Genomic DNA, 12,079 nt, shown 5'->3' with positions numbered 1-12,079 from the left:
AAAAATGCAAACATTTGAAATATTTATGTCATCGATTGTAACCATTTGTTGAAATTTTTTTTAAATTTTTGATAATAGGGATTATTTCTCGTGTAAACACATACATATTGTATATGATAATATACTTACACACAGCCTCCTCTACGTGGGTTACCCATGTTACAAGCCTACGAATATTAGGTGGACTATTATATATTTCCTAACATTCCGTTATTACGCATGTACACTAACTTGTCTCGTATGCGAAGTCGCGCAAATGCTATATGTGGGTCCTTATCCTCCAACCATTAAACCATCCTCATCATGTTCAACTTATGGTATGGCATTTACCATTGCCATAGCCTCTTTCTCGTTCAAGATGGGGTTAAGAGTTGTTAGATTGCCTGTATTTCGACGAATATAATTATGTAACGCCACTGACGCACCTACTAACTGAACTTGCACATTTGCAAAATCATACCGAGGCATGTCTCTAATAAACCCCCATTGATTTTTCCTGGCGCCGAAAGTGCGTTCCACCACACTGCTTAATGACGAGTGAACTTTGTTAAATAATTCCCTGGGAGTGTTTGCTGTCCTTTGCCCTTCACTAATGCGGAATGATGGAACTCTTCTACTAATGTAACGATTTAAAAACAACGCGTTGAAGAATTAAAAAAATTCTTTTTATGTAGAAAGATGATTTCATTTATAAAAAACAGACAAAATGATATTAGAACCTCTTCCATTCAAAGTGACCATAGATGGGCAGTTTCATTTCCTAGCATTTTGTCATGAATACAAGTAGATTTAAAACTCCCATCCAATCTTTAATATCAGATCAGCAATGATATTCCTAATAGATGAGAAATTTTCTTCATTACTACTAATTTGTATGGTTAAAAGTAACTACTCTCAGCTTGTATGATTCCTAATAGATTTAGAAATTTTCTTCATTAAAACAAATTTGTTTGGTTAAAAGTAATATTCCTTAGTCTGTATGCAACAAATTCAAGCCATTGGCAAAAGACACAATTTTGTACGCCCCAACTACTTTAATATTGTCCACAATAGATTCATTTGCAATTCTCTCACTGCTTGATGCCATTTCTCATGAAATCTCTCACAATGATACCAATACCTATCACTCCCATCTTTTAATATTTATATATATTCCTTTTAAATAGTTCACTGAATTCCATCACATTCACATAATAAAAATGTTAATGTGTAAAGTAACTGAAATATTGAATATAAGTTAATTCAAGAAAAATGAAGGGCACTGGAAAATTAAAACTCAGCATTATTTATTACAAAGTTGAAGACGTGTAATAAATTATACATTTAGATAAAAATTTAAATTTAAAAAGATAAATAAATAAATAACTCATTTGAAATCAAGAATTCTTCAAAGCTGATAAAACATCTTTCATTGTAGCTTATAGGAAAGTAGGTCGATGGTTTAAATTGAAAACAAATCAAAAAATTAGAATTTAAATTGATAAAAATAAAAATTAAAGCTTATTTTTTTGACAAAATTTAAACTCTGATTTTTTATCATTTTTCTATTTTTGTAATTTCCCCTCAGAAAAATTACCAGTAAAGACATGCTTTGTCTTACCCAAATGCAACTTTATTGAAAACTTGTAAGAAGCCTTGATGAATGACCTTGAAGACATATACATTTGATTCAATAAATAAACAAGTACAACTAGTTTTTCATGAGAGAGGGAAATTACTATATACTATCTGTCAAAACATTAATTTGCTAGCCTAGAAGTAGAAAGGGAAGACAATAGAAAGAGATTTCCCTTCCTCTCTCAATATCTTCTTCCACCGCAATTCTCATCGATGCCATTGTCTTTCCTCATCCAAACACCATTCTGATCACATGGGAAGGAATTGAGGCCGGGACATTCTACTTTCTCCAAGTAAATCAAATTGGGAAATAACATTGTAATGTCTTTCCAAGGCATCTCTAAGTTACTCAAGTACTTCAATTTTAACATTTTAACTGTGCTAGCTACTATTTTGTCCAGATTACACAATAGTCCTCCTCTGATGTAAAGTTTCTTCAAGTTCTTCAAATTGCCAGACCACAACCAACTAGGTGTATCTATCTCAAGAAAACACTCAAGCTCTAATTTTTGCAATGATGAAGGAAGTTCCAATGAGAGAGGAAGTTTTGGATCATGCTCCTCAAAGAATGATCTTGTCAGCTTTGTCTGCTTGGAAAATAGTTGTGCTTGCTTAGGTAAATCATCAGTTTTGCCTTGTAACATGCATCCTGACCAAGATATTTTCAACTTCCGTAGAAATTCTAATCTTTGTAAATGATGAAGCTGCCGATCTGTTGGAAATTCTTTCATACTTGCGAATATGCTCAATTTTCGTAGCTTTGGCAATTTTGTCAAATCATTGATAGTACATGACTTTTTGTCCTTAGAATCTCCAATAATAAATCCCTTAAGGACTTGGAGATTAGATAGTGCACCAAGCCCCTTAGGCATGTGATCTAAAAGATAACACTCAGATATGTCCAAGTGTGTCAAATTCTCAAGCAAGCCAATCCAATTTGGAACCACCTCCAGATTGTGACACGCTTTGAGATCCAAAATCTGAAGATTAGTCAGTTTTGAAATGAACTGAGGAAGTTCTTTAATCAAAGAAATTCCTCGAAGGCTAAGAAACCGTAATTCTTTCATATTCTTGAGAAAATTGAGAATTTTGATGTCTGGGACTTCAATGTGATGCGTGACCGAGTTCTGCCACCTTCCCAAGTAAACAACTTTCAAATTGGTGCCCCTTTTGAAAATAATTTCATGTCTTCCATCAATAATAGCCGCATCAACGTTGACTATGGAACTTTCCCAACAGGCGAAGCGAAGATCCAGAAAATAATCAAAATCATGCTCCTCTAATTCAAAGGTTACAGCAGAACGAATGTAAGGGGGCATCCTGTAGCTATCCACAACCAATCCACAATTTTTGTAGATAGGCTCGATGAAGCCCTTTGCATTAAGGTCATCCAAGATCTCGTTGGCAAGAAACTCTGCTAGTTCTCGGTATAGACATCTCGATGAAAATAATCCACTTTGCAGAAAGCTCCACCAGTAAATCACAAACCTTTTCTTCATGGTAGCCATTTCTGGGAAAATCCGGAAAATATACAAAAAATGTTTTGATTCCGGACGGAGGCTATGGAAAGATACCTGTGGCTGATTGTAGAAACTGTGCAAATTGCCGGCCTTGTTTACATCGACTTGGTTGTTGCCGCTGCTACTGTTAATGGATCCGTCAAACCATGGTTTCCGATGTGGCTTTGAATCATCATCATAATGGATTTTAAGCTTGGAGGGAATCTGGGATTTCAACTTCTTGACAGACATTTTCAGTTGGTCAAGTTCGTTAGTATCACCCCCTCCTTCTCTTGTTTTGAGCTCCTCAAATTTCTCACAAGCCTGGTTGATTTGCACATTCATGTGATCTACAAACTTCTGAATCTGTGTCATGGTTTCTTTCATGAAATTAAGATCTCGACCAATCATGTTAGTGAGATCAGGATCTGCAATTTGGTAGTCGTCGTTGTTGTTTGTGGCAGTGGTAGCTTTGTGGTGGTGGTTGTTAAGTGGATTTGGTTGGGAGATACTACGGTCCATGGCTTTGAAAGGAACTACTACCAAAACAGGGTCGTGTTGGAGTCTTGGCTAGAGAGAGAGAGAGAGAGAGAGAGAGAGAGAGAGACAGGTTTTTTCTTTGATGGTCTGGTCTGGGTTTCAAAGAGAAAAATGGATCATGAGAGAGAGTAAACATGTTTTTTCTGTGATGGTCAGGGTTTCAAAGAGAGAGATGGACCATGAGAGAGAATAAACGCTGTGACACCATCAAAGAGAGAGAGAGAGAGAGAGACCAAGTGAGACTGAGAAAAGGTATTGAAGAGATAAAGGGGTGGCCTACTAGTGCAGATGTTTACCCAGGCAATAATGGATGAGACGCGGGGAAGAAATATGGCCCACTGGCCGGCACCATGGTTGTTGAACGGCGTTGTCTTGAGAGAAGATTTGAATAATACTAGAGATTATCAAATAAATATTATGAAATATTTTATGAAATTTTTTAGTTTTTGATTTGTGTGTTGTATTTTGTTGTATGTGTAATTTAACGATAAAAAATCTTTCATGATCATCTTTCTGTTATTTTTTTTCATAATTCCTAACATTACTCGGTGGATTTTATTATGGTTTTGTTTTGGCTTGTAGAGTTTATTATGAATTTTATTTTAATGATTTGAATTATTTATTTTATAAATTTTTTGTGTGTATATTATTTATAAAAAAAATTTAAATTGATTCAATAATTATAATATTTTCATTTTATCTTATTTAAAAAAAATAAATAGTCTATTTTAATAAAAATATTTGTTTAATTTTTCGAAAACAAAAGTAATAAAATAAAAATATTATGATTATTGGTTCAACTTAATTTTTCTGTATAAATAATATACATTAAGACCTTACAAAATAAATAATTAGGATCATTGAAACGAAACTCGTAATGAATTCCACGGAGAAGCTCAACACTCCTTTAAACAATGTGAATGAAGTTTTACTTTGCCCCCAAACTATCAGTCAAAATCAATTCAACATTCATTCTTTCGATTATATGAATTTTACATATAAACCATTCAATTTTGGATCGATTTCACCCCGTTGTCAACTGTTGTCTATGATCAAACAGAATTTGCTGACTTGGCATTATGTTTTCATTTAAAACTTCATTTTATCCCCCAAATTATCTATAAAATATTAATTAGACCCTCAAATTTCATTTTGTCCTGGGGTCTAATTGTTATTTTAGAAATAGTTTGGAAGGTAAAATGAGATTTGAGGGTCATATCAACAACTTCTGTTTAATTATAGATGACGATTGATGGTGAGGATAAAATTAAATAGTTTATATGTAAAATTGATTTTATTAGAAGAATAAGAATTGATTTGATTTTTAAGTGATAGCTGTGGGGGCAAAATAATATTTTCTCAACAATGTGCCTCCTTCACAAGGTGTATATCATATGTATTCTATTATAATATGTATAATGTAATTATAGCGTTTCAAAACAAACACTAAATAATATGTTGTAATTTTATAACCAAAATTATTCCTAACACTTCTCATCATAAATTATTTGTAATATACATAATCACAATGGTTATAAATTTTGCTTTCGTTGTGTGCATCATAGATTCACCATTTGTAACTTTTATCATAGAGTAAGTGATATAACGTACACCACAAATATTCTTTATTTTCATCACAAAATACAATAATCAATAAATATATTTTATTGACTAACAAAAAAAATTCATCACAAGATACAGTAATTAAAAAAAAAATTCAATGTAAAAGAGATGACAAATCATTTTATGACTAACAAATTATTATAAAAATAGAATTAAATGTCATGTAAATTAAAATATTAAAAAAAATTTGACATAATTATATTAAAATTATGAAATTTGATATATATATATATATATATATTTATAAATCTCCAAATTGATAAGTGTAATTTACCCAATAAATTAAGGTGACCCCATTTTTCTTAATAAATGATAAAATTCAGACAGCATTTTGACTGGTTGATCTAGTTGACCATAAAGACCTCCTTTCCCATCAAGTTCCTGCTAAATCAATTTGATCGTACTTCATATTTTAAATGATGAATACATTGACCTATATATACAAAAAAAAAAAAAAAAAAAAAAAAAAAATCAAAGAGGAAATTTGTTAGAACTTTCTCTTACAATAGAAAGCTTTTGGGGAGGTTCAAATAACCTCAAGTTTGGCTTAGCTTGCTAGTAAAATATCTTAATAATTTAAATTTTTACATAAATAACTAGTTAATATGTTATTAGAGTAGATAATGAATTTTATGAAGACTAACAGTTAGCACACGTGATGTGTGTGCAATTTAAATAAGTAAAAATAATAATAAAATTAACATAATAATATGTATTGCTTAAGTGGTGTGCACTCCTCTATATAATTTTTTTTTTTTAAATAGAGAAATGAGTAATACTACAAATCCATCTTTATCAATTTAGAAATTATTCAGAATCTTTATCTTGTGGTTCAGATTTAATTTATACATAAACATCACTACACAAATTCAATCACGACCACGCAATCTCATTCAAAATAAATTCAGAAAAACGAAAGATGAATATCTAAAATTATTTATAAAAAAAATAAAGGACGTATCATAAGAAAAAGTGAACAAAGATTTAAATACCAAATCTAACTTTCGGCATGCAAATCACAGTAAGTATTGTGGTGTCCTTCAAACCTACCTCAAATGTGCAAAAGAAGTTTTCCATGGAGGGAAGAAAGTTATCCCAAAAAAGAAAAAAGCCCTGCAAAATATGGGAATCCTATGGGGCAAGGATCCTCTCCTTGGATCCTTTCCTTGCCTTTTTACATGGTGAGTCATTGGGCTCACTTTTGGATTCAATTTCGATGATCTGAACCATTCACATTTTAGAATTTGTTGAGTATATCATACTTGTAAAAAATCAAGTTGATCGGACATCGGAAACCATGTGTTTGGATCATCGAACTAAAATCGTTTATTAAAAAAAAAATTAATAAATAGTTATTTGAACACGTGGTTTTCAATATCCGATCGACTTGATTTTTTTACAAGTATGATATACTCGACAAATCTTAAAATGTAAACAGTTCGAATCATTGAAATTGGGATCCTATGTGGATCTCCTTTGTTCGGTTATTTGAAATCATCTCTTTATTATACAACCAGACTACAAAAACTTATCATTTTGTGGTGTATTATGTCCCTTTGTATTAAAAGTTACGAACAATAAATTTATGATGTATTTATCTAAAGTGAAAGTTATAAATTATATTGTGATTATCTACTACTATTTTAAAAATCTAAAGAGCATATATGTTCTGTAACGCCCTCAAAATAAACCCATAATAACCATAACATTAACATGCATTTTTAAAAGAAAACGAATCATTAGAGTTATTCATCAGAGTATTCTTATTGAAAGACATCACATGTAACATCCTGCAACATCAAAATAAACGCCCTAAGGGCTTACATCTTTCCAAGCTAACACTTGGACACAAGAAAGATGAGTACTAACTCTTTTACAAGTTAAGCCCTAGGCTTGAATGTTTACATGAAATCTCAAAAATAACAAAATAAAACATATAACTAAAGACAAGTCTTCAAAATCCCAAACATCAAATCCTTCCAGGCTAAGTCCGTGGAGGTAGCTTATCACCTGAACCTGAAAATGATGTTCCCATAAAGGGTGAGCCACAGCCCAGTAGAAAAATACTAAACCAAATATAAGCATTGAATAAAGCTATAGCATTCAATAGATGGTTAACCAAGATAATCAATTTTATCATTAAACAGTCTCATGACACTAATGTCTAAGACACATTTCACTTTCCATTATTATCAACATGGCTCAGAACCTGGCCAAACTTACAACAGTGAATTATATATCATATTCCCATTACTTCCAATATCCACAAAACAAATGAGACTCATGCTCATATCAAAACACTTCATACTTCTCATTTGATACACATTTTAGTGCTGTATCAATAATCATGTAAAAACACTTCAATATAATAAGCACACATAAAAATGGTGCTAATGGAGTCCATCCCCTATCTCCTCCCAAACAAAAATCCGGTTTAGAGGTCCATCCCCTATCTTCCCCTAAACCGTGGAGTACATCCCCTATCTCCTCCCAAACAATATGCATATGCAATGCTCAATCAATACATGTAATTTCTGTATTAATTCAATAGTCTAAATTTATGACTTAACAAATTGATTAGTTTCAATTTTCCCTAATCCGCATGCAATGTCTACAACAAACACGACTATCCTCCACCGATAGCCCAAAACAGTTATTTCTAGACTCGAAAAATAAATATACTAACAATTCAATAGGCGAGTGATTTATATTATCCAACTACACCATTTAAATCAATAGATTCCTCAATTTCCTGGATTTAACCAAATTCCCCAATTTCCTTAAATTAATTACTCAAACCAATTTAGCAATTCAACTAGGGTTTTTTTCTCAAAATTGTCAAAGTGTCCCCAACCTATCAAAATACCAAACTTAGAACAAAGCATATAAAATGGAGTAGGAAAATCCCTACCTCGAAGAAAATAACCCGTATGGAGAAGATGAAGATGAAGACCAAAGACCAACGTGTTCCAAATCCCAAGTTTCTCAGATTAAAATGAAGCCCTCAACTCACTCTAACTTTTTAATAAAGGATCTAAGGTAGAAACTCACTCTAAGTAGATCAAACCTAAGAGAGAAGGTGTGTAGGGAGAGGGAGAAGACGGTTCTAGGGTTTTAAAATCAAAAAGGAGATGAAAAATGATCCTGAAAGTCGGATCTCGGATTTTTATACCAGTCGCCCCGCTCGAGCGTGGAAACCCCCGCTCGAGTGCCACTCACAGACTCCCGCTCGAGCTGCCAAACTCCCGCTCGAGCGGCGAATGCACTCTCCCAGAAGTTTTTGCAGACAGGTCCCCGCTCGAGCGCCCAACTCCCCGCTCGAGCGTCACTCACGCCTTCCCGCTCGAGTGTCCAATCCCCCGCTCGAGCGTCCAACACTACACAGGACATACTGGATGGGTGTATTCCCCGCTCGAGCGTCCAAACCCCCGCTCGAGCGGACAAGCCAAAATCTGGGCAACTAGACTTGGTTCCTAAGCTCAACCAACCTGCTCCAAAACTTCCCAACACAACCCAAGACTCAAAATAAGAAAATAATGAATGACAACAACAATTATACAATGACGGAATCTACGGAACCTAAGTCCGGATACAATAATCAAATGGGAAAAGACCGGGGTCGCTATAACCTCCCCCCTTAAAAGAATTTCGTCCCCGAAATTAAGCATAAGTTTGTAAATAAAAACAAATTTTTCTCAATTCTCAAAGATATTGTATAACAACAATAAACATCTTGACCCAATACTGGTCACTTCATCTCTTTATCAAAGGGTATCTCACAATATATATAAAGCAACATATATTTCAACCTGTATCATTATTATGGATTATTCCTTTTAATGTTAACAATTCCCATATCATACTCAATCGCATGATATAAACAACACATTCAACGATGTACTCAATAGATGCAATGTTACACTAAACTTCTACAATGAAGCAAGTTTCAAGGTACACCCATTTATCAAAACATACTCACGTTTTACAACTTAAGACATATGTAAAGCTCTTAAGTTTAACAATATTACAAAATCTAAATACTAGATTACAAATCGACAAACATGTCCGGGTATCTTTCGCGGACTTCCAACTCACGTTCCCAAGTGGCTTCCTCCACTCCGTGATGTTTCCACAAAACTTTGACCAAAGGGATGGTTTTGCCTCGCAAAACTTGATCCCGCCTATCCAAGGCCCGAACCGGTCTCTCCTCATACGAAACATCCTCATCAACCACTAAATCGGTCCAATCCAACACATGTGATGGATCCGGCTCATACTTCCGAAGCATACTCACATGAAACACGTCATGTACTCCGGACAACTGCGGCGGCAAAGCTAAACGATAAGCAGCCTCGCCAATCCTCTCAAGGATCTCAAAAGGACCAATGAATCGAGGGGACAACTTCCCGCTCTTCCCAAACCTCATCAATCCCCGTCTTGGTGATATCTTCAAAAAGACATGATCACTCACCTCAAACACCAAAGGTCTCCTCCTACGGTCGGCATAAGATTTCTGACGACTCTGGGCTGTAACAAGCCTCTTACGGATAAGCTCAACCTTCTCCGTCATTTCCCTTACTAACTTCGGACCCAACAGAGGTGCATCACCCACCTCGGCCCAACAAACAGGAGACCTACACGGTCGGCCGTATAAGGCCTCAAACGGTGCCATACCGATACTAGACTGGAAGCTGTTGTTGTAGGCAAACTCCACTAATGGCAAGTGCCTCTCCCATGACCCGCTAAAGTCAAGAACACAACCCCGAAGCATATCTTCAAGGATCTGAATGGTACGCTCGGACTGCCCATCAGTCTGAGGATGATAAGCTGCGCTAAAGGTCAACTTAGTACCTAAGGCGCTCTGCAAGCTCTGCCATAATCTGGCAGTAAAACGAGGGTCTCTATCGGAAACGATCGTCACTGGAACCCCGTGCAATCTCACTATGTCCCGAATATACAAGTCGGCAAGATGATCTACTGAATCTCTAACGCGCATAGGAATGAAGTGCGCCGACTTAGTCAACCGGTCTACAACCACCCAAATAGCATCACTGCCCCGCTGAGTCCTCGGAAGACCTACAACGAAGTCCATAGTGACATGCTCCCACTTCCACTCGGCAATAGGCAAGGGTTGCAACAAACCCGCTGGCCTCTGATGTTCGGCCTTCACTTGCTGACAAGTAAGGCACTTAGACACGAAAGCTCCCACATCTCTCTTCATACCCCGCCACCAAAACTGGCGACCCAAATCCCGATACATCTTAGTACCTCCCGGATGCACCGCAAGGCGTGAATGATGAAACTCTCGGAGTACCTCCTCTCGATGAGACTCCGGCACAAACAGACGGTCTCGGTATCTCACACTCAGGTCGGGATACACCGTCAAACCTTTCTCAACCTTCCCACCAGAAATCTTCTCACGGAGGGATTCTACCTCAAGGTCGCCCCTCTGAGCCTCTAACACTCGAATCACAAGTGTAGGTTGCGCAACAACAGAAAACAAGGCCGCAGCCTCAACGGATCCGCCCAGAAGCAAATCAAACTCTCCAAGTGCACCTAACATCTCCCACTCTCGGATGGCTATACTAGCTATGTCACCAACAGGTTTCCTGCTAAGGGCGTCGGCCACCACATTGGCCTTTCCCGGATGATAATGCAATTCAAAGTCATAATCCTCAATAAATTCCATCCACCTCCTCTGCCTCAAATTCAAGTCTTTCTGTGTGAACAGATATTTCAGACTCTTATGATCCGAGAATACCTCAAATTTCTCACCATAAAGATAATGCCTCCAAATCTTCAAGGCAAATATCACAGCTGCTAACTCTAGATCATGCGTAGGGTAATTCTGCTCGTGAATTTTCAACTGACGTGAGCCATAGGCAACTACTTTCCCCTCTTGCATTAACACACAACCCAGACCCTCTCGTGAGGCGTCACAATAGACTGCATAACCCAACCCTCTCTCCGGAATAATCAAGACTGGAGCAGTGGTCAGTCTAACTTTCAACTCCTGGAACGACTTTTCACAAGTCTCACTCCAAACAAATTTGACTCCCTTCCGAGTCAATCTAGTCAAAGGCGAAGCTAATCTGGAGAAATCTTTCACAAACCGACGGTAATACCCAGCTAATCCCAGAAAACTGCGGATCTCAAATACACTCTTAGGCTGTGCCCAATCCTGCACTGCCTCTGTCTTGGATGTATCAACAGACACCCCTTCCCTAGAAACTACATGGCCTAAGAACTTCACCTCCTCTAGCCAGAACACACACTTCCCAAACTTAGCATAAAGCTGATGGGCTCTAAGTAAATCAAGCACCACCCTCAAGTGTTCCTCGTGCTCTTCCTCTGAAGGTGAATAGATAAGGATGTCGTCCACGAAGACGACTACAAAACGATCTAGAAATTCCCGGAATATCCGGTTCATCAAATCCATAAATACTGCTGGTGCATTGGTGAGCCCAAATGGCATCACCAAAAACTCATAGTGGCCATACCGCGTACGGAATGCCGTCTTTGGAATATCCTCCTCCCTGACTCTCAACTGATGATAACCTGATCTCAAGTCTATCTTCGAGAAACAACGGGAACCTTTCAACTGATCGAACAGATCATCTATACGGGGCATAGGGTACTTATTCTTAACCGTAGCCCGATTCAATTTCCGGTAATCTATACAAAGTCTCAAAGCACCACCTTTCTTTTTAACAAAGAGGGCCGGTGCTCCCCAAGGCGAAACACTAGGACGTATAAAGCCTTTATCTAACAACTCCTGGAGTTGGACCTTCAACTCAACT

The 12,079-nt window shown here is 36.5% G+C and overlaps 1 protein-coding gene across 1 annotated transcript; it reads right to left on the bottom strand.

Annotated features, from left to right (window-relative positions):
* Positions 1 to 1,799: 1,799 nt before the first annotated feature.
* Positions 1,800 to 3,638, bottom strand: LOC114276348 (uncharacterized). Its single transcript, XM_028218141.2, has one exon. The coding sequence runs from the start codon at positions 3,636 to 3,638 to the stop codon at positions 1,800 to 1,802; it is 1,839 nt and encodes a 612-aa protein (XP_028073942.2).
* Positions 3,639 to 12,079: the final 8,441 nt, after the last annotated feature.

This window comes from Camellia sinensis, chromosome 11 (genome assembly GCF_055761805.1).
Source record: "Camellia sinensis isolate YWXY chromosome 11, ASM5576180v1, whole genome shotgun sequence".
NCBI classification, from domain to species: Eukaryota; Viridiplantae; Streptophyta; class Magnoliopsida; order Ericales; family Theaceae; genus Camellia; species Camellia sinensis.
The sequence above is the reverse complement of the archived record's forward strand: the minus strand, read 5'-3'. Positions and strand labels throughout refer to the sequence as shown.

What these genes read in the sequence shown, in the direction of transcription:
- LOC114276348 (XM_028218141.2), bottom strand. Translation starts at nt 3,638, where the DNA reads ATGGACCGTAGTATCTCCCAACCAAATCCACTTAACAACCACCACCAC.